This window comes from Pteropus alecto, unplaced genomic scaffold (assembly GCF_000325575.1).
Source record: "Pteropus alecto unplaced genomic scaffold, ASM32557v1 scaffold50, whole genome shotgun sequence".
Classification (NCBI taxonomy): Eukaryota; Metazoa; Chordata; class Mammalia; order Chiroptera; family Pteropodidae; genus Pteropus; species Pteropus alecto.
In genome coordinates, this window is record NW_006431918.1 from 17283122 (window position 1) to 17307493 (window position 24372).

Genomic DNA, 24372 nt, shown 5'->3' on the forward strand with positions numbered 1-24372 from the left:
TCATTTTTAACTCATACTGGTTATATTTCTTGTAAAGGTTAGTTCTTGATAGTTTATAATTCCATTTCTGCTTTTATAGGTTTTTTTTTCTTGACAGAATATCGCTGATATTTGGAGAAGTTGTTGGTTTTTGCTTCTCTCTTTTACAATGAGTTTACCTATTCTACCAATTTTTAATAAAATTTTTATAGGTTTGTAGCATGAGACTATCATTGACAGGTAGTCTTGATATACATCATAACAATAATTCCTACAGTTTATTGTATGGTAGGCACATTATAACTACTGCACATGTATTGCTTTGTTTAACCTTTATAGCTTTACAAAGCAGATGTAGAAAGGGTAAAACAATTAGATGAGATGACATTTCCAGTAAGTGCGGAACACATATTTGAATGTGGATCTGCCCAGTGTCGAGGTCTTTATTTTTATGTACCACACCTTAATTTCCCCTGCTTTCTTTAAGTGGTGCCTTTTATTACTATTATGTTCTTATCGCATTGTCCAGAACTTCTAGGAAATGTTAAATAAGAATAGCGATAATATTTTGTTCCTGTGTTTAATGGAAGTACTTTAGTCATGTCTCTGTTATGTATGGTAAAAGAGTAAGGACTATAGTTTTATCTCTATATTTTACAGATTTTATCTGAAATATCTTTTGGAGTTTTATCAGATGTCTTGTTTATTCGTTAATGTGATTTTTTTTTTTTTTTAATCTACCCATTGATGTAATATTCAGGGAAGTTCTCTTCCCAGATTCCTAATATAAAAGAAACGTTCAGCTACGTGAGAACGAGTGAAAGAAATCCCCAGAGTTCAGGCTGCATATCTGTGGAAATCTTTCCTGTGGTTAGGTCGCAGACTGTGGTTTAATATGACGAGTTCTTCCTTTATCGCATTTTACTCTTTTTTGCGTGTTTCATTTCTGTCTTCGCCCTATTCTTTGGACCTGCCATACACTCCCCATTTCTGTCTACCTCAGAATGTTCTTATCCTTAGCCTCGACATCCAATCTTATCCATTTAAATAGACATATCATGAGTTCAATTTGGAATCGTGCTCCTTGTTCCAGGCATTACTGGAAATTAACAGTTTCAGAGATCTCTGCAAGATATATTTATTTGACATCAAAGGATTTAAGAACATGAAAAAAAATTAGGATTCTACTTCTGCTGATGGCCACTATTTTAAAGCCGCTCTTCTGATGGTCTTTGTAGCATGGAGTTAACTTTCCTTAAGCATCAGGAACAGAATTTCACAGGTGGTGGAGGAGGTAAAAGGAGAAGAGGAGGGGGGAGTACCTTTAGAATAACTGTTAAGTTTTATATTTCAATGAATGCATTTTACAAATTGTGTCCAACATGATTCAGCTGCGAGCAGGTGTTTTACATTCTTACTATATACTTTTATTACTGGGCAGTTGTGTACCTGCATAATAGCATTGTTCTGTTTCCTCAGATGACCAGTGGGAATGGAGTCTTTTCTATTACCAGAGGCTGCAATAGACCTCATTATATTCATGCAACATACTTTCAAGAACATTCATATACTTCTAGTACAGTTTAAGAAAAGCTCCCTTAAAAGTTACTTTCTAAGCTATGTAAAACCAGTGTAAAACTTTTTTCTCTGTATATGTTTTCTCCTTTATAATGGTAGATATATCTCAGTTCTAAAGTGCATACAAATGATAGGTTTTATGACAGTATTACTGATAGATAATAATAGTTGCTAGTATGGTAAAACTTTGTATTTCCTCACATTTCTTCAGAAATATTTTTATGGTGGCAGCATTAAACTGTGGTAGCGAGCCTGGATTTTGAGGTCCAATAGGCCAGCAACTCATTTTCACTTGGGAGAATTATTTTATTGTGTATTCTTTTGGTAAAACTGTCAAATAAGGTGTCCAGACTTCTTCTAGCTGAGGGATAGGCAGGTCCTCTAAAGTAGACCAATAGAATTCTATCCCAGGACTTGAAGCTTGAGCGGACTATCACAAGATTTGAAGTTCGAGTTTATTTAATCCAATAAGAGAACCTCATGAAAACCATGAATTAGTTTCTGCCACCTAGATCTATAAAGCTACCCAGATTTTTAAGAGGGCTTCCTTTTGCTTTTGTGATCCCACTTGCTACTGTTCCGCCACCTCCTCCTTCCTTCACTTCCTCCCTTTTTTCAGAGTTAGTTTCTATTGCTTTCAACCAACGAACTTTAACTGATTCACTATGTAAAGTGTTCAGCACGGTACCCGATGAATAGTAATACAAATAAATTAATTGAGACTTCTGTGGCTCATGATATTTCAGAATTATGCATAAAATGTTTACTGAATACATTTGTTTACTGAATGTGTCCTGGTATAGTGAAGAAAAAAATGAGGCTGGAAACCCATAGAAAAAGATCCTATTTATGATTACCAGAGGTCGGAGTTGGGAGAGAAGGAATTGGATAAAGATGGTCAAAAGGTACAAACTCCCAGTTATAAGATAAATAAGTACTAGAGATGTAATGTACAATGTGATGCCTGTAGCACACACTGCTATATGATATAGCATATGAGAAAGTTGTTAAGAGAGTAAACCTTAAGAGAGTTCTTACTACGAGGAGAAAATTCTTTTTCCATTTCTTTTTATTGTATATAGATGAGATGATGGATGTTAACTAAACTTACTGTGGTAATGATCTCACAATATATGTAAGTCAAGCCTTTATATTGTATACCTAGAACTCATACAGTGATATTTTCAATTATATCTCAGTAAAACTGGTGCACGAGATGAGACTAGGAATCTGAATATTTGATTTTTACTCTCAGCTCTGCCACTTAATTTGCCTGTTTGGAGAACTGGTTTAATATTTTCAGGCCTTTATTTCCTCATCTCCTAAATTAAAGGCTTGATCTCTAATGTTGCTCTGTCTAAATTACCTTGAAAAATACTCTTCATAATGTATGTACTTAAGTCCAGGTTAATCTACAGAAAATGGGTTAAAGTTATTTTATCAAGTAATTATTTCAACAAAATGTCTAATTTAGCATAATCTAAATGTAATATTTACTTGCTGGCCATTACTCTAACTCAGGAATGGTTAATGTGGTATTCAGAGTTGGAGTTAACATTACTAAACTATCTGAAATGTTTGTTAAAAGTTTGTATGTATATTGTAGTTTTCTTTGGTAAGACCACATATCTTTCACTGGATTCTCAAAAGTATTTTTGATCTGACAAATGGTAAAAATCACTGCCATAATTATTCTAATTCTTTGGCATGTATAACCCAATTTTATAAATTTTTCTCTGACATATTTAATGGTAAGAACTGTAATACTAAATAGGACTTTAATATGAAAAATAATTTTAATGTATGATGATAGATTTTTCCTCCCAAATAATACAGTGTTTACTTTCTCGGCCAGCATATATGCTCATATTGTGAGTGAAATATATAAGAAAGATACTCAATTTTTAACAAGTATAGCAACATATTTAATTAAAATTCAATGAAAAATGGAATTAGAGGAATTCTTTCTTAGATCAGAGAGTGTATTTTGAATATGATGAGTTCCCATTTAATTGCATTTAACTGTTTTGTGTTATTTCATTTCTGTTTCTGTCTTTGTCCTGTTCTTTGCACCTGCCATACAGGTAGGCTTCCTCCAGGGCAGAAACATTTCTCTTTCTGATGACCTTGTGCTGTTCTTACACTTAGACATTCTTATAAATGCATTATACTAGAAAATTATTCATATACAAATATTTTTCTATTTTTGGTTTTTTAGAGACAGAGTTCTAAGAAGTTCAGCATGAATTTGATAAAATTTGGCCATGCTTTAGACTGTATTAAATTACATGTGAATTTGCTCTCTATTAAAAATATGAAATCAGGCCATTTCATAATATTTTTCTAACATACATTAAATCCTTATTAATCATTCAGCATGTACAACGGCAATAGTATTTGTATTTCGTATGCTTCAAGAGTAGGTAAACTGATAGGTTCGTGTGTTTATAAACCTGGTCTCTTTGGAGAAATTTTGAGTTTTGTGATTTAGTGGCAAAGATGGTTAATTTTCAGCAAATAGTACAATTGACAGATAAAATAGAAGCAATTTTACATGATAACTTTTATCTCAAGATCTGGTTAACATTTAATAATAATAGCCTTAACATTCAGGTTATATGATGTTTACTCAGAAGGCCCAAGTTCTACTGTACTAATAGGTTAGTGATATGTATTCCTTGGCTTCTAGTAATATTACCATGTCTCAGTAGTTAACTGAATTACCTTTAAATTTTCAATAACTGACTTAGTTTTATTATCAATTGTAAGAATTAGTAGATGTTCTGTTGGTCTTTGTTCTTCGCTTTAGATTTCAAATGTCTGAGTTTTTTTGCTTTTTCATTGTTTCAGCTTCTTCTGATCTTTTAAGCTTAGTGGAGCCCCGAGAGCAACTACCATGTGTTCTATTATAGAACACAAGCGTTTCCGAAAGCTGCTGACGGTCATTACTACAGCAGTGCCAGTGTCTTAAACATTGGATCAGATATCTTAGATCATAAAATATATACCTGTGACTGTATACCAGTCATTAGCCATGTATAAGTCAGTCATACAGATTTTTGTACAACACGGAATAAGTTTTTAATAGTAATGTGTGAAGTATTTTCTTCATTGAAATAGCTTCTGTTCATTAAAAGATTTGCTTCTATAAGTACAAAGATAAGCAGTGTGAACAGAATTTTGTCGAGATCATCCATATCTTAGTATAATAATCCCAACACTTTCCTAAATTTGATTATCTTTTGTTTCTTACTGTTCAACTCATAGCACTTTATCAATAAACAGATTTTTAGGTTTCTTTTAAGGTTGAGATTAATATAGAAACATCTCTATTATAATTTATATCTAAAGAATATAAGGTCAAGAGAAAGGATTTCAATCCCTTTATGTGACTTTTATCATTCTTTAAGGACATAACCTGCTAAATATTCCCCAAAATGTTTAAAATTTTTCTTAGGCCATATGTCTACAATTTCAGAGAGTTGTGCCAATTCCCTGTTTAAACTGTATAAGAATTATGTATGTATGTGATTAATCATTATAAAAGCATATAGATAAATGAAGTATTAGAGCAGTGGCTATATAGGTGACTTTTTTTCTTTTATTAAAAGTTTCTTTAATATGTCTATCATAGTCATCTTCCCAATAATTTTGGAAATGACTTTTGAGATAGTCTTTATAAGCATAAATGCAAATCGTATCATAGGTTGAGAAGGGAAGTTGGTGGTCTTTAGTGAAATTGGTTAAGTTTATATGATCTCTCTTGTTTAATTATTCATACAATTAAATTACTCTATATCGTTTTTTTAAATTTTATCATGTAAAGTATTTTCTTTCCGGTTTCTGCTGCTTATTGATGTCTGTGTCAATTCTTATACACTACAAAAACTTCAAATTTTAATTTTGCATAGATGAGTAGTTGTTGTTTTTATTTTGCTTTGTGCAAGTTTCTTCATTTTGTCAGATACTAAAACCAGACTTTTAGTGTTTAAACCAAATGACCTTATTTAATGAAAGCTAAATAAATATTTGCTAAATCATAGTAATTACTACCATTTGTTAGGTACAACAAATGCCTCACAGCTGTACACCTTACATAAATTATCACGTTTATTAATCCCTATAGCAAGGAGACAATGGGTACAGCATTCCTATTTTAGAAAAAGCTCGAAGTTTAGAGAGGATAAAAAACAATAAAAAATCATGAGACTAGTAAGGGAGACGTTTGGAATTTGAGTTTAGAACTATCCTACTTCAACTGTATTTTATGAACTTCTTAAACAATGAATGGCCATTCAAATTGGATACTTTATTAAAGTTGGTCTCACCATCTCCCATCCTGGCTTTTTACACAGTTCTTTCTCTAGTTTTTATTTTGTTTGTTTTTCCCCAGATTATTTAGCACACATCTACTTTTATTTCTGTGTAACATACTGATTGATTTTTATGTTCTCCTTTCTCTTATACTTTGTAATCCTTTGAGAAAAAGCATTGTCATTCATTTTGTTTTGTTTTTCTTTTACTTTTTTGGTTTAGAATTATTTATTGCCATTAGTTCTAGTCTATAATATACTGAGTTTTTTCCCCTGACTTTACTGAAATATAATTGTTAAATAACATTGCGTAAGTATAAGATACATAGCATGATGATTTGATATATGTATGTATCGTGAACTGATTACCACAGTAACATCTGTCAACTCACACAGTTACCATGTAGATCTAGCACTGTGCTTGGCACTTAATATATTTTTGAATATGTTGATTAATTTTAATCAGATATTGTATATTTGTCTTCTCATAAAAATCACATTAGATTTATTTATTGAAATAGCAGAAATCATTTTTAAGTAAATTGGTATAATACAATTAAGAAATATGATATGTGGTAAGGAAGATATTACTGATTTAAATAATAATGGCACAGTTTTATGTCCAAATTAATTTGTTTTCTTCAAAATAACCATCTAGGGAAATAACATATTTCTTCTAAAAATGTGGCTATTTGTTCAGATCTAATTGGAGCTTGTTTTTATTCCCTCAAGTTATGGTACCTATTTTGAATATACTCTGTGGTAGTAAGACAATTATAAAGTTTCAGAATATTTCTACATAATCTTTCAAGGAGATAATAGTTGTGTGAGCTCTAGAATTTTTTAAAAGTCATTTATCATATATTTTAAACATCACTGTACTTTCTCCACAGCACTGAACTATGGGATTAAAGCAGTACTTCATCTTTTGTTTTTTTAATAAAGACTACTTTTTAGAACAGTTTTAGGTTCATAGCAAAATTGAGAAGAAGGTACAGAGATTTCCCATACACCCCTTTCCCCTACAGAGGTATAGCCTCCCCCATTATGAACATCCCCCACCAGAGTGGTACATTTGTTACAGTTGATGAACCTACCTTGACACATCATCACCCAAAGTCCATAGCTTACATTATAGTTTAAACTTGGTGGTGTACATTCTGTGGGTTTGAACAAATGTATAATGACATATGTTCATCATTATAGTATCATACAGAGTATTTTCACTACCCTAAAAAACCCCTGTGCTTTGCCTATTCATCCCTCCCACCAGCCCCACTCCCCTGCTAGCCCCTGGTTCCACTGATCTTTTATTATTTCCACAGTTTTGCCTTTTCCAGAAAGTCATATGGTTGAAATCATGTAGAATGTATCCTTTTCAGATTGTCTTCTTTCACTGAGTAAAAGGCACTTAAGTTTCCTGCATGTCTTTGCATGACTTGATAGCTCATTTTTTTTTTTTGAGCACTGAATGTCCATGTATGTGCCAGTAAGTAAATGCGTTGTTTGTTTCCTTATTGTTGAGTTTTAAGAGTTGTTTTATATTTTGATTAGCAATCCTTTATGTGTTTATGTATTTTGCAAATAATTTTTCCCAGTCTGTGGCTTGCCTTCTCATTCTCTCAACAGCGTCTTTGACAGAACAAAAGTTTGTAATTTTAATGAAATCTATTTTATATATTCTCTCTTTAACATCATGCCTTCGGTGTTCTACCTAAAAAGTCCAAGGTCATTTGGATTTTTTCCTATATTATCTTCTAGGAGTTTTTAGGTCTGTGATAGATTTTGAGTTAATTTTGTGAAGTGTGTAGGGTCTGTGTCTAGATACATTTTTTTGTTTGTTTTTGCTTGTGGTTGTTCAGTTCTAGCACCATTTATTATAAAGACTATCTTTTCTCCATTAAATTGCCCTTGCTCCTTTGTTAAAGATTAGTTGACTATATTTGTGTGATCTGTTTCTGAGTTCTATTCTGTTCCATTGATCTACATGTCTGTTCTTTCACCAATACCACACTGTCTTGATACTGTAGCTTTATAGTAAGGCTTGAAGCCAGGTAGTGTCATTCCTTGAACTTTGTTCTTCTCCTTCAATACTGTGTTAATATGTCCATCTTCTTTCAAACAACCTATATTGGTGTAAACGGAAATCCAGAAGACCAAATTTAGAATTCTGTTACTACCTTATGCTTACTAGATGATCAGTAAAGATTGCATTCAATATGTATACTCACCAGAAATTCTTATTTACTGGTTTGAAGAAAAGTCAGAAGTAGGGAGAAGACTTGTTGTCATGTTACTATGATCGTACCTGTAAATGGCATTTCCTTATATTTATTAAAGCTTCAGAATCTTAATTTACATAATTTAGAGTCTAAATGGCAAGATAAAATGAACACACATGTGACTATAACAAATGTATTCTCAGTGATATAAATTTTATTAGCTGTATATATCAGTTCTTCCATTCTCATGTATGTTCACATTTTTATAATGAGGGCTCTTATGTTGTGTGACTGATGTTCAGACTTTATGAAGATTGTACTGAACTTACGGAAATTGCAGAAGCATTTTTCTGAAGTGTAAGATTAATATGTTTTTCTTCCCACCAAATGTTGTAGTGGATTAAAACTAAAGTGAAAGTACTAGTATTTAATTTTTTAGGAAAGTTTGTTTTTTATCATCATTTTATGAAACACCGTTAATGCAGTGGAAAGGAGTTATTTAGTACTACATGACACATAATTATTTTTACATCTGAAGCCAGAGATGTTTCTCTTTATCCACTGATCTTTTAGCATCTAGCACATTGCCTTGCATTATGACAATTGAAGAATTAAAAAAACTACTTGTGGATAGAGTGCATAAACAAACAGTGATCTCTTCATGCAAATATACATTTCTCAATGGGTGTTTAAATTCTTTATTACAGTTGGTGGCTAAAGGAGTAAAGAATTCTGATATGTCTCCTTCAGGACAGCATGATTCAGGTGGCTCTCCATCAAAGCAACAGATGAGATCTGTTATTTCTGTCACTTCAGCTTTGAAAGAAGTGGGTATGGTAAGTTTCCTAAAATTTAGACTGCTTCAAAGTTAAAAGATTATTAAACAGATTAAATATAATGAAATTATATTAATTTCTAATGTCCCGTTAGGTTTTTTCCTAGGAAAAAAAATTACTTTTTAAGATTTTTGTGTATGTTTACTCTGAATATTGGGGCCTCGCTGATCTTAAGTTTTATATCTAGGACCACCTGGTAGATAAAAATTATTGGAATGATTCTCCCTCTCTTTAACTTTAAACTAATATTGAATAAATAAAAAATATATATAGAAATATACTAAAAATCATGCAAAAACATTTATATATTCCATCTTTCACAGTCAGCAAAAATGCACTTTTTAAGAAATAATGTCTTTTTGGTACTTAGAGTAATTACTTCTAGGAATAAAGTCCAAGACATGTTTACATCTATTTTAATTTTTTTGGCATAACAGATGTTAGTGGACTCAGTATAATTGCACGTAATTCATCAATTATTTCTTTTAACTTCTATTTTTAAATCTCTGTCATGCCAAATAGATAGTAAGACATAGCAATGTGGGCAAGTAGATAGTTTAAACTCTGAAGTATGTGTCAGGTATCCATCTAAAATGTGAAAACTCTGTTTTAGGATTAAGGGAAATGGGCTCATGATGTGGAACTTCAGCCTACAATTCAACAGAAAGAAGGGAAAAAGTCTACCGAATCATATAATATAACACATTAACATGATTTTCTCCTTTCCTGGTAATTAATGTCAGTGCCTTTTAATTATTGAGTTTCATTAAGTTTTTGCAGACAACTCTGATGTCATTGGTACAACAATTTTTTTACAGCCTTTTTGTTTATTTTGAAAATAAGACTTAGTTTTTCGCTCACTCTCAAGAACTTCATATAAGAAAATATGGTTCTTCAAGTACGCTTAGTCTCTTTTACTTTTTGATAATGACTTTGCTTGTGCTATATTGTTCACTTCAGCTTTTGATACCACTGTGGGGTTCCCCTCCTGGTACTCAGTCTCATATCTCAAATAGCTGTTCATCTCTCTGATTGTAGTGACGCTAATTCCTGACTACTTTACTGGGTAAAATACTGTTTGTCTCATTTCATGAATTACTTTAAAACCGACCATTATACTCTTTTGTATTTTTCTCAAATAGTACAAAATTGAGATAATCCATGTAAATAAATGGTTTTTCTTTATGTGTTTTCTTGACAGGTAGTGCTTATTTAAAATTGAGAATTGCTCTTCCATAGTCTGAGTCTTCCAGTTATCCTTGCTTTCATAGCTTTCATAACTACTAATTTCTTTTCATGTATTTAAAAATTCTAGGTAGTCTAGATTGCTATGATTTTACTAATCAGAAAACAAAATTTATATTATTAGTACATGGGACTTCAAATTCATTATTGTTACTTTCTTTGCTTAGAGAGAAAAAACAATTCTCAATTATGTTTAATAGTATGGCTTAATAAGAATACATATTGTTCATGAAACAAAAGACAGCTTCAAAATAACACAGCCTATATTGAATTACTTTATTCATTAAAACTTTCCTTAGTTTTAATTAAGAGTATATGAATTATTTTTTTTATTTCTGTTATTGACTTAAAATTATCAAAAAATCAGATGCCACAGAGGAAGAGTGTATAGTTATATACATGATTGGTAATTTAAAAATATGACAAATAATTGAGAATTGGCCCTTCTACTATATATTAAGCCTATTACTTGATTATATTTAACTGTTTCTCACTGCAGATAATGAAGGAAGCGGTGTTGACATTTACAGGAATGAAATAATACACAAAGAGCAATTTAAAGAAAAATAAAACTTAACAAAAATATCACAAATTTTAAGGTAGACTTTTAAAATAACATTATTTCTTACTTTGTAACTATCTGTGTTTAAAGGACAGTTTAACTGGTACCCAGGAACCCGCAGAAGAAATGCAAAAGACTAACAATGCTATTTCGGTAGGTGCAATTTTCATTTTTTTTTTTTATCATATTACTTAATCATCATATGCATATTAAAGTATAGGGTTTTAACTGTTTCAGAGTAAGCGAGAAATACTACGTAGATTAAATCAAAATCTTAAAGCTCAAGAAGATGAAAAAGGCAAGCAGTGTCACTCTGATACCTGTGAGATAATTGTTCACGAAGATGACAAAGGACATGAAAAAGAAAAGTCAGTTTCATCTGATCGCAAGAAATGGGAGGCAGGAGGGCAGCTCGTGATTCCTCTGGATGAGTCTGCATGGGATGCATCCTTCTCTGCAACTGACAGTGGGTATAAAAGTGTTCATATCCTATTTTGTTCTAACACACACATAAACTTGTATGGGCACTCTGAAAGAAAGGACACTTAGAGGAATTGAAAGAAGCTGGAAGGATTTCATATATATGTGAAAAATGAGAAAAACTATTCATTCTTAAAAATAGCTAGTGTGAGAGAAGTGTGAGAGAGGGAACTAATGATACATACATAAGTTGTATTACTTTAACCCTCTCTAATCTATTATCAGGAATAATTCTTGATGAGAACCACAGTAGTAAACTTTAACTAAATCTCAGGAAGCTTCCATGGGCATTTAGCAGGGATATTGAGAAGATCTCACTTAATGTTTCATTTATTTAGCAATGATTACTGAGTGCCTACTATTTTCTTGCATTTTCCTAGGCATTAGAAATACAACAGTGAATGAGCAAAAACATTTGTACTTACATTCTAAAGAGGCAAATCTGAACATCAACTAACTAAATAGTTTTAATTTTTTTTCAAGTAATTTTTTTGATGGACTATTTTTGTAGAATTCTTTCTTGCATTGGAGAAAAGCCCGAAGACTCCATAGCATTTATTTGTTTACTTATTTAGCAGTTCTTTATTGTGTCCCATTATATATCACATATTCCTAAGCAGGGAGGATATAATAATCATTAAGACATAGTCTCTCACCTTAAGGTACTTAGGGTTTAGTGGAAAGGGAGGCAAGTAAAGAGGCCATTATTTATAGTTGATAAATAATATGCTAGGGATAATAATAGCTACTGTAAGAATATGTATCAGGGCATAAATCAGTGTTGAGAGAGCCAAGAAGATGATTTCTGGAAAAAGTAATGTGCTGAGGGATAAGAAGTTATCTAAACCAAAAGCCAAGCAGAGTGTTTTAAGCAGAGAATTACTAGAACCCAAATGTGGGAGAGCAGGCAAAGCAAAGAGAACTGGATATAATTTAGCATGGACAACTAAAATTCAGAATTCAAGACAAAGAATGGCAAGCAAGAAGCCTTAGAAGAAGTAAGCAGGGCCAGATCATGAAGGATGTTATACATTGGCTCTGTCAAACAGTATGAACATAACTCTGAGTGCAGAGAGGAGACTTAAAACAGTGTGCCCACTTCTGAGTTTCTGGCATGTCGAATTCTTTTTTTTTTTAATTTTATTTTTTTATAAGTTATTGGTTAATGAAATCCAGTAAGTTTCAGCTGTACATTTTAACAGTAAGGTATATATATATTTACATTATATGTTCACCTTCCATAGTTAGATTTATTTCTGTCACCACATACTTGAATTCTGACTTGGGAATCCTGGAGGGGGAAAATGGTAACTCACCACTGGTTTCATGGTACTTTGAATTTTTGTCATCTTCTCTAATTTGGCTGATACTGTTTGCTTCTCAGTTCTCAAATAGTTGCTTCATGCATTTTGTTCAATGGGAGCTTTATTCAATGGGAGACATGGGTTGATGTGTGCTTACTGCATCTTCCCAGGAATTAGAACTGTTAATTATCATTAAAGAGATACTAAGAAAAATAATCTTTTTTGTATTTTCCATGTAGTTACCATTTCTGGTGTTCTTTATTTCTTTGTTTACATTTACATATCCATGTAGTATCATTTTCTTTCTGAATAAAGGACTTCTTTTAACATTTCTTGCAATGCCGGTGATAGAGTCTTTGAACTTTTGTATAATGAAAACTATTTCACCATAATTGTTAAAAGATATTTTCTCCAAGTTCTAGGTTGGCAGTTTTGTCTTTCAATGGTTTCAAGATGTTACTCTGTTGCCTTCTAACTTGCATCGTTTCTGACAAGAAATATGATCCTTATCTTTGTTCCTCTCTACATAACACACTGTTTTCCTCTGCATTTATGATTTGTCTTGATCATCGGTTTTGAGCAATTTTTAAAGTGCTTTATTGTAGTTTTCTTCATGTTTCTTTTCCTTGGGCTTTGTCAAGCATCTTGGATCTGTGGGTTTATAGTTTTCATCAAATTGGAAATTTCTTTGCTAATATTTCTTCAAATATTTTTTCTGTGCCTTGTCCCCTTTCTCTCCTTCAGGGACTGTAATTTCATATATATTGAACAGATTGAAGTTATCCTGTAACTCTGTGATACTTTTTTCATTTTTTAGATTCTATTTTATTCTGTGTTTCTATTGCTCTAGCTTCAAATTCACTTATTTTTTTTTTTCTGCATTGCCAAATCTATTAATCCCATCCAGTGTATTTTTCATCTAGATATTAGAGTTTCATCTCTAGAAGTTTGATTTAGACATGTATATGTATGTATATATTCATATTCACAAACGTATATATATCTACCATTTCTCTATTTAACTTTTGATTGTATAGTTATAAAAACTTTGTTAATGTCCTTGCCAGCTAATTCTAACATGTCTCAGTTCTTGGTCCATTTTGATTTTTTGATTTTTCTCCTTATGATGGGTCATATTCTTCTGCTTCTTTGCATAATTGGCAATTTTAGTTTGGATGTCAGACATTATGAATTTTACCTTGTTGGGTGCTTAGGTATTTTTATTTCTGTAATTCTGCAGCTTTTTTTTCTGGAATGCAGTTAAGTTAGACTCAGTTTGATCCATTTATGTCTTGTTTTTAATATTTGTTAGGTGAAATCGGAGCCATGTTTAGTGATAATTATTCCCCACTACGGAGATGAAACCCTTCTGAGTACCTAGTGCACCATGAATTATGACATTATCCAGTCTGGCTGGTGGGACCAAGCAATATTTCATGTCCTGCATTCCCTGTAATCTTTCTGGGTGGTTCTTTGGTAGTTTTCTCACACATTTGCTCAGAGCACTATTTCACTGAATACTCAAAGGGCTTCACTCTGCAAATCTCTGGAATTCTCTGGAATTCTTTCTACTTGCCTTGGTCTCCAAGAATCCTAGCTTTAGCTCTTGAAGTTGGAGAGTGTACTAGACTCTTACTAGGTTCTGCCTTCTGAGCTGCTGCCTGGAAACTAACAAGACAGTAAGCTGGGGCAATCATAGGGATCATCTTGTTTCTTTCCTATCAGGGATCCATGTTCATCATGACCTCTTATCCATTGTCTTGAAACTGTCATTTTGTATATTTTATTAAATCGTTTGGGTTATTTAGGTAATAGCATAACTCTGGTTACCTTATTGCATCTTATTCATAATTAGGAAGTCCTTGCGAGCAGTTTTTAGAGGCTCTTGTACTAATCTAGACAAAAATTACTGTGATGACCTTAACGAAGTTATTAAAAAGTAATAAAGAGAAGAGGACATATTTAAGATATAGTATGGGACAGACCTATAAGGGCTTTACGTGAAAGGCTTGTAAGAGTTTGTCAAAGGAAGAACTTTGAGAAGAAAATAAGGAACAATCAGAGTTAGGAAAACTGAGTGTAGCGTGGATTTAAAAGGAAGATGAGAATACTTCAGGAAGAGAAATGACAAGTTGAGGGCTAAAAAATTTACACTAGTTTTGTCCAGAAAGGGACATTGTGTCCTTGATAAAAGCAGTTTCATTAGAGTGCTAGGGGCAGATACAGAATCCAGGAATTAAGTGAATGGAAAGTGAGAAGTAAAAAAAAGAGTTTAGAACCTTATAAGGAAGCTGAGCTTTAAAGGGGAAGAGAGATGTAGGATGCTTCTTGGTAGTGCTGTAGAGTCAATGTAACCTTATAAAAAAGAGACTTGAAAATATTTTATACTAATTAGAAGGACAAAATATATTATGTCACTCTATCATTTAAATAAAAATCCAAAGTCCTTTTCATGGTCTGTGAGGTTCTCCACTGGTTTTCCCTTGTGTATTGACACTATTCATTTATTTCCAACTACTCACTTCTCACTTCTTGAAACATGCCAAGTGCTTTCTTTTTCACAATGCACTTCCCCTTCCCTCTTTTCTAAGTCCTTTGCATGGCTGCTTTTTTCTTTTCTTTTCTGTCCCTATTCTTTAACTTTTACCCCATTTTTGAAGTCCTCTTTCTAGCAGAACTCTTCAGAGTATCATCTGTTTACAACTCCAGATCCTTCCCTTTCATTCTCCCTGAAACTACTTCAGTCAAGCTTTTATTCCCCACTACTTCATGAAGACTATTCTTTTCAGGTTTAACAAAGACCGTCATGTTGGTAAATTTAAAGGCTAGTTATTTTAGCTATCCTTATTTTATGTATCGATAGCAATTTTATCCACACTCACTACCTCCTTTTTCTTGAAACTCTTTCTTCACTTTTCTGTACTGTTAGAAGTAAACCTCTTCTATTATTATTTTTAAAGAACTAATCACCTGCTGTAATTATTTTCTTCATTTAAGTATCTTTTGTCTGTGTATTTTATAATATAATCTTTTTAAATAAATTCATTTGACTTGTACTGCATGTGGTATGTTCCATATCATGTAGCACTGATTTTATTCATATAAAGTGGTCATTAAATAGTTAAATATGAGGACAAACACACCTGATGTTGTGAGATCTTTTAGTTGGTGGGGTTGAAGATAATTTAGAGCCAGTGTGACGGGGATAGAGGCAAAGGTAGAGAGATATAAGTAAGTTTTATAGATGAAAAAATCTCTGCCATATTTTCTTTAAAAATAGGAAGAAAGGTCATATGCAGAACAAAAACACAAGAATTGGGTAATCTTTTTTCCCCAATTTTATTGAGATATAATTGACATACATTACTGTTCAAACTTAAGGTGTATAGCATAATGGTTTGATTTACATATATTTTAAAATGATTACTGTAATAATTTTTGTTAGTATCCATCCTCTCATACAGATACAATAAAGAGAAAAAATTTTTTTCCTTGTGATGAAAAATCTTAGCATTTCCTCTCTTTCTTATGTATCATACAGCCTGTTAACTATAATAATCATGCTGTACGTTACATCTCTAGGACTTACTTATGTTTGTGCCTTTGACCAACTTTCTCCAGATCCCCTTCCCCCATCCTCTGCTTTTGGTAACCATGAATCTGATCTTTTTTTCTATGAGTTTTGTTTTTAAGATTCCATATGTAAGTGAAATCATATAATCTTTGTCTTTCTCTGTCTGACTTATTTTACTTAGAATAATGCCCTCAGGGTCCATGCACATTGTTACATATGGCAGGATATCCTTTTTGTGGCTGAATAATATTCCATTTATATATGTACCACAATATCTTTATCCATTTAATCCATAAATGGACACTTAGGTTGGTTTTATATCTTGGCTATTACAAATAATGCTGCTATGAACATGATAATATAGATATCTTTTCTATATCTTGTTTTCATTTCCCTTGCATATATTCTCAGAAGTAGAATTACTGGATTATATGGTGGTTCTATTTTTAACTTTTTGAGGGATCCCCATACTGTTTCTCATAGTGGCAGTACCAGTTTATCACACCATCAGCAGTGTACAAGGTTCCCTGTTCTCCACATCCTCACCAGCATGTTATCTCTTGTCTTTTTGATGATCGCTATTCTAACAGGTATAAAGTGATATCTCATTGTGGTTTTGATTTGCAATTCCCTAATAATTAGTGGTGCTGAACACCTTTTTTATGTACCTGTTGACCATTTGTATATCTTTGGACAGAGTATCTATTCAGGTTCTTTGCTTGTTTTTTAGTTAGATTATTTGTCTTTTTGTCATTGAGTTGTATGAGTTCTTTATATATTTTGTGCATTAACCCCTCATCAGATATATGGTTTGCAAATAATTTGGTCAGTTTTGTAGTTGTTTTTCACTTTGTCAATTGTTGGGAATTAGGTAATTTTGAATGATCATATAGAACTATATGAGACAAATACACGATCTATCAGATATCTCATTACCTTATGAAAAGCACTTTCATATGGAAAGTTAGCATGAGACTGAGAATACTGTTAAACAAATAATGTTTTAGCTCATGAATTCAAAAATAATGTTTATTAAGTAGGCAGTATTCATGTGATTAAAAAATCACAGTGTAAACAGTGTATAGTTGAAGTTTCTCTCTTACCTTAACACTTAAACCATTTCCTTTCCTGTTAGTTTGTGTATCCTTCCAGAATTCATTTACGTGTGTGGGTGCGTGTATGTGTATGTACATATATATGAATAAAGATATGTGTTATTACTCCCTCTATTTTACATTATTTGTTATATTGTACATTATTTATTATTTATTTGTTTTACTTATGTCTTCTAGGTCTTTTCATCTCACTACATTAAAAAACTCCCTTGTTCTTTTTTATAGTTGTGTAATATTCCTTCGTGTGATTATACATGATTTACATTTCCCAATAGTATTATGAAAAATTTCAAACATGGCAAAATTGAAATAATTTCACAATGAACACTGTATGCCCTCCATTCATATTCTCCCATTAACATTTTACTATGTTTGATCACATATCTATTATTCCTTCTGTCCATCAATTAGTCTATCTTATTTTTTAATGCAGTTAAAGTTCATTGCAGACATCGGTACACTCTCCATTAAATACTTTGCAGCATACGTATCTTTAAACAGAGTTCAATACTTGTTTAGAAATTTGTTTAAGTACAGAAATCTTAAATGTACATTTGCTGTGTTTTAGCTAATGCCTGTACCTACGTAATCTAAATCCCTATCAAGATATTAGACCATTACCATCACCCCCCCACCCCAAAATTTCATGCCTCTTCCCATCATTCTCTGTTGCTAGCCTCCCAGAGGCAGCTTTTTCTGAATTTTTTCTTAGATTAAGTTTCTCTGTCCAGATTATTATTTAAACAGACTCTAACATTTTATATCCTCTTATGTCTGGCCTCTTTAGCTCAGCATATGTTTCTTGAGATTCGTGTGTGTTGTGGTTATCAATAGTTTGTTCCTTTAAAAAAAATACTTAAAATTTACTTTGATATTAATAGTCACTTCTACCTATTTTGCTTAGTGTTAGTCTGGTATATCTTTATCTTTTTTTTCCCCCTGTTAATCTATTTGTATCTTTACGTCTAGGTAGGTTTCTTGTAGGCAGCATAGTGTTGGATTTGCTCTTATAACTTCAACTTGGTATGTTTAAACCATTTGCATTTAATGTGGTTATTAATATGGTTTTATTTAAATATGTCATTTAGCTGTTTGTGTTTGTTCTATTTTTTGTTTCTTTTGCCCTCCTGTTTTGCTTTCTTTTGGATTATTTTTTATGATTCCATTTTATCTCTTATTGGGTTTTTAACTAGCTCATTGTTCTGTTACATACATCTTTAACTTATTACAGTCTGTCTTAACATGATTTGTTGCTTTCCGCATATAGTGTAAGAACCTTATGACCATATACTTAGATATGTTCCCTCTCAGTCATTGTGATTTTTAAAAATTTATGCTATAAACTTTACAATAAAGAGTTTTAAATAATAAACAGTTTTTTTTATCTACCCATGTAGTTACTGTTTCCAGTGGTCTTCATTCTTTTGTGTAAATCAGACTTCCATTTGGTATTATTTATCTTCTCCCTAAAGGACTTCCTTAACATTTCTTATAATACAGTCGTGCTGGTGATGAATTCTTTCAGCTTTGTTTGTTTGTTTGTTTGTTCATAAAAGTGTTTATTTGCCTTTCTTTTACGGAGATATTTTTTCTGGGTGTAGAATTCTAAGTTGACAATTTTTTTAGTATTTAGTGATGTTACTCCAGTGTCTTCTAGTTTACATTTCTTGTGATGAGAGTCTTCTGTCATTCTTATTCTTTATTCCTCTGTATATAATGTGTCTTATTTCTTCTCTGTGTTCTTTAGATTTTTCCCCTAGGCCTTGGTTTTAGGAAATTTGATAATGATGTAACTTTGTGTCATTTTCTTCATATTTATTTTGCTTGGATTTTGTTGAGCTTCTTGGATTTGTAAGTATATAGTTTTTATTAAATTTAGAAAATCGTTTGCCATTATTTTTTCCAGCTTTTTTCTGTTGGCCCTTCTAGAAGTTCAATATGGATCTTGTTAATGTTTTCCTTATCTCTAATTATCATTACCAATCTGTCTATGACTTGTTGAACATATAAAATTCAGTTATAATGGCAATTATAAATGTCCCTATCTACTAATTACATTCTCTCTCTCATTTTTGGGTTGGTTTTGATTGGTTGATTTTTTTTCTCTTTATTATAAGTTGAATTCTCCTGCTTCTACACATGCTTGGTAACTTTGTTTAGAGGCCAAATGGTGAATTTTATTTTGACGAGTGCTATATTATATATTTTTGTGTTTCTATAAATATTTTGATCTTTGTTCTCAGACATAGTTCACTTATAAAATAGCTTGACCCTTTTAAGTCTTGCTTTTAAACTATGTTATGTGGAACCAGAACAATGTATAGTCTGTGGCTAAATTTTTCCACTTTACTGAGTCAAAAACCTTTCTGAGTAATCTACTTGATGCCTTGTGAATTATAAGACTTTCTTTTCTGGCTGTGGGAATAGGGACTATTTCTGACCCTGTGTAAATTCCGAGTATTGCTCTCTCTATTCCTTTTGGGTGTTTTTGTTTGTTTGTTTGTTTGTTTGTTTTTTATTTGGGGACTATAGTAATTTCCTCATACATGTGCTGATCAGTATTCAGCTTAAGACTTGAAGCAGCTCTTTACAGTTCTCTGAGTTCTCTCTTTGAGTAGTTTTCTACTCTTAAGTACTCTGTCCTGCCAGCAGTAGCCACTTTTGCGTACCTAGACTTTCAGTTCTGGCACCTCTGCTCAGAGACCAGTCCATCTGCTTTCCCCTCCCTGCATCGAAGGGGATGAAGTCTACATATTTTCATATGGACATTCAGTTTTATAGTTCTGTTTGTTAAAGAGATAAGAGACGCATCCCCCCTCCCCACTTTGGATCGTTTTGGCAGCTTCGACAGACACCAAGTAGCTGTAAATTATAGGTCTATTTCTGGGTTCTTTCCTCTTTTTAACCGTCTTTTAAAAAACTAGTTCACCACTGATGATCATTTTGTCTGTACAGACTGAATATTACCTGCTAAATTGCAGTTACTTACTTTCATGGAACTGATACACAAAAATTTGTATCAGTATTTGGTTACCACTGAAAGTTTATATGATTTATACCCCATGATATTTGAAGTTATAGCCTGTCTATTATTGCTCGGTACTTATGTGCTAAATGTATTACTAACACACATTCTAAAGACTCATAGTTTAATAGATAATTTTCTAGTTTTTGCTTTCCTAAATTTCATTCTAAAAGTTTACCCAAAATTATTACTATCACAAGAGTCAGTTGCCTACTTAAGATATAGAAGATAAAATAAAACAAAATTTCTTAAAAATACTTTTCTCCTGATGTAATCAAGAGATGTAGGAAACACAAGATGTATGAGACTGCTGCCAGTGTAATGCAGCATGCTGTTTTATAGCAAACTTTTTTTTAATAAGTGGAATAAGTATACTCTAAAATGACAATAAAAAGTATAGTGTAGTAAAAAAATGCTTTTCTCTACTTTAATTCACAAGTTCATTTACTTTAGGATTGTTTTCTCTGCATTTAAATTTATAGAAAAATATTAATTTATAGTTTATCTTCTTTTTTTTTGTACTCCCCCAAATTATTGCTCAATTATCTTAGGTTTCCATTTTTTTTTCTTTTTCTCAAATAAAAATTTTATAGAAACATAATTTATATTTTTTTATTTTTATATTCCCTAAAACTAGAGTTTAATTCCAAGTATTTAGAAAGGCAATTATATATTTTTATTACTAGTATTAGTTGCTTCTGTTCTGTTTTTTATTATTCACCCCTGAAAGTCTTTTTTAAAGACTCATCATCATCATATGCTCTTTGCAATATAACCTTTTATTTTCTCATGAAGCACTCAATTGAATAGAAGACCTTAAGTCTGCCTCATAATGTGGTATTATTGTTATGTCATTGAAAATTATTTTTTGTATCTTTTTCTTATAGACCATACAGTGGGAGATGTTATTAAATTAGATTCTGGAGGATCTCCAAGAAGAGTCTGGGGGAAAAGCCCTACAGATTCTGTTCTAAAAATACTTGGAGAAGCTGAACTACAACTTCAGACAGAACTATTGGGAAACACAACCATTAGAAGTGGTAAGGAAAAACTAATTGTTTTTCTATACTAGAAGTAATATTATATTAAAAATTAAATTATATTTTTAAGAAATGTCTATTTTAAGGAACTTATTTACAATAATTTCCCAGTGATATGGTAAATGGTTTTATTTTCTGGGGAATTGTCTCAAATGGTAGTCTTGAGTTTTGATCTGATATAACCTGCATGGGATCTAAGAATAAAAGGAAAAGGAAATTTATGTGGGGGAACTGGAAAAGTAGAATAGTCAGAACGATGTTTTTACATAAAGAAGGATATACGAGCATTGCATTGAGATGAGTGGTGTATGTTTTAATGTGGATTCAGTAATTAGGCTGATTAAAAGACTAAAAGATTTCTGTAGTTAGGTATCACAGACATTATCCCAGAACTGGGAAGGATGAGTTCTTGTGAGGAAGACATTTATGACCCATGAGTGTTGTGGGTCTTGGTATTACAGCTATGCATAAAGAAGAGTGTCTGTGTATAAAACAGGTGTTTTCAGATTTAAGAGCTTATTCAGATGAAGAGGAAGTTGAATATAGTATTTTCTACCTTGTGTCTAGGCATGAATATGTATATATGTCATTTTTGCATACATTCTCTATCTCTCCTTGAAGCTTAGAGTGAAACTCATATCCAAAACTCACAGAAAAATAACATAGTGGATGAGGCTGTTCACATTATGTATGAAGGAATTAGAGAGTTGCTGATAAACAGCCAGTGAAATGGACCTATATGCATGTTACTAAAGTGGCAAAAGTAGGTTGTTGTTTCCTCATATGGGTGAATACCCCACCCATTAATCATTGTTGCATTTTCTTTAATACTGAAGGGGAAAAACAATTTGAATAAAGAAATATATATGATCATTTATTTGAAAAAAGGACAAGTACACAAAGCGTGATATTTGTAATTAATATGTTCACACTGTTATGTCTAGAAAATTGTGCAGTTGTATGCCACATACTAATTTTAAAAAGTAACAATGTTCTTATTATCTCAATCTGAGCCTATTCTCAGCATGCCCCAGGTTTTATTCAGAAAAAAAAAAAAAAATGCCTCTAGGCTAAAATATTTTCAACAATAATGGATAAAAATTTCAGATTATTTTGTAGTCTGAAAGTCCTACATATGTTTATTCCCATGACTTTAAAAATATCAGATTCCGATTTCTCTTACATAAAATTTTTATTGCTTAAATATATGTCATTGGCATATGATAATGTGAAAGCAGAGCTTTTCTTCTCCATAGAATTGGAACTGAGAAGTAATTTAATTATTTCCTGATTTTTCTTTTTTTTAAATTCAGTTTGCCAACTGTTTATTGAATACTCATATGTTATGAGTTATCTGTTAGGTGGTAAAACTGCAAAGAGTTAAAGATCATCCTAGCTCTCAGAAAACAGACAAATGAAAACAAATAAGTGATAATATTGCATGAAAAGAGCAAGAATGAAAGTATACACAAAGTTAAAAGGCAGTGCAGAGATGTTTAAGTAGTTTATTTTGGAGTTAAATATTTTCCAGAGTTGTCACCTGCACTCTTTTTAATTTTTTTCCTAATTCCATTTACTTAGAAGAATATACCTTGTGCTGGGATTTTAAGACAAAGAAGTCACAGTTCTTAACATCAAGGATATCACATGTTGGCAAAGTCTATGTTAGAAGTGTGTGTGAAATGCTGTGGAGCCACAGTTGAGGAGGCTTTGTGTTATCAGTGCTGTACAGTTTCATTAATGACAATGTGGCCCTTTTGGATCAGGACAAGCTGCACAGAGCAAGTGGTTTTGAGCTTGCCAAAGATAAAACAGCTCATTGGGTAGAAAAGGGAGAGAATGAAATTCCAAGCAATATGCAATTCTACACATGCAAATACACAAAGGTTACTTAGTGTGTATGTGGGAGCAGCTACATGTTGTGAAAAAAGAATGGGCTTTGGTTCCACTTCTGGTTCCATAACGTGCCCAGAAACCATGGACAAGTTCCTCTGACGGACATTCAGTTTCTCCATTTGTAGAATGGAAACACTATTATCAAGGATTGTTTTGTGGATTAAATGACAAATATAAGGGACCTGTGATGTTCTTTAGTCTTCCAATCCTTACATCGGTGTCTCTTTTGTCATTTTACATGACCTTTTGGGGTCTTGTAGATAACTGTAGTAAGTTGTTTTGAGGCAAATCCATTCTTCCTGGCATCATTTAAAAGTATGGAATGTTTCTGAGCAATTACAAGTAACTAGCAATTACTAGAAACAAACAAAAACAATTAGTTAATAATTTAAAAAATACCATTTCACCAAAAGGAAAAAAGAAAGTAAACCATATGTTAAACACCTTAGAAATTATTATGTGTAATTAAAATGAAATTTGGTAGTATATACTTTAGTTGTTTATTAATTTCTGATGCGTAACAGCTTAACCAATAATTAATTACCTGTTGTAAGAATACAGTTTTTGTACTTTTCTTTAAATTCCATTATAGGTAAAATTCAAGTCACTTTAAAAACAGCATGATTTCTCATTTTTGTTATTTCAGATATTTCTTCTGAAGGGGAGAAGTACAAACCCTTAATCACTGGAGAAGAAAAAGTAAAATGTATTTCACTTGAAATGAACCTATCAGCTACTCTCGATTCTTCTGCTGAGACAAGCAGTCCAAAGCTGAGTGAGGGATCTCCACAGATGTCATTGAAACCAGAAGGAAATTTGGAAGGTATGTTTTAGTGGGTTAAAATTAGCTGTATTTGATTTAGTAATACTTTAATTTTTTCTTTATAAACAAATCATCAATGTTTGGGTAATTCATCTCAAATTAGGTTCACTATTTTTATACTTTCAGTAACTTGTCTGTTTTTTTAATTGCCATGCAACTAATCACCCCAAAATTTAGTGTTACAATAACAATCATTTTATTATATCTCATGATGTTGTGTGTCAGGAATTGAGTCAAGGCTCGACTAATGTGATTTTTTTAAATCTATGAGCTTTTGTCTCTGGGATAGCTTGGTGGGATTCAGCTGGCTACCAGACTCGTCTGATGGGTCCATGATGGCTTAAATAGCTGAGCTAAAGCTGGGCACCTCTCCCTCTTCA

General features: G+C 32.1%; 1 protein-coding gene across 6 annotated transcripts in view; it reads left to right on the forward strand.

Moving 5' to 3' along the window:
• The window catches only part of NEK1 (NIMA related kinase 1), a 128204-nt gene that overhangs the window by 80551 nt on the left and 23281 nt on the right, over positions 1–24372 (forward strand). For all 6 annotated transcript variants that reach the window (XM_025042976.1, XM_015585129.2, XM_006906326.3 and 3 more), the window contains 5 exons: positions 8800–8928; positions 10826–10888; positions 10973–11201; positions 21121–21273; positions 23816–23992. In XM_025042976.1, coding sequence (XP_024898744.1) covers positions 8800–8928; positions 10826–10888; positions 10973–11201; positions 21121–21273; positions 23816–23992 — 751 coding nt within the window. The remainder of the gene's footprint in view (positions 1–8799; positions 8929–10825; positions 10889–10972; positions 11202–21120; positions 21274–23815; positions 23993–24372) is intronic.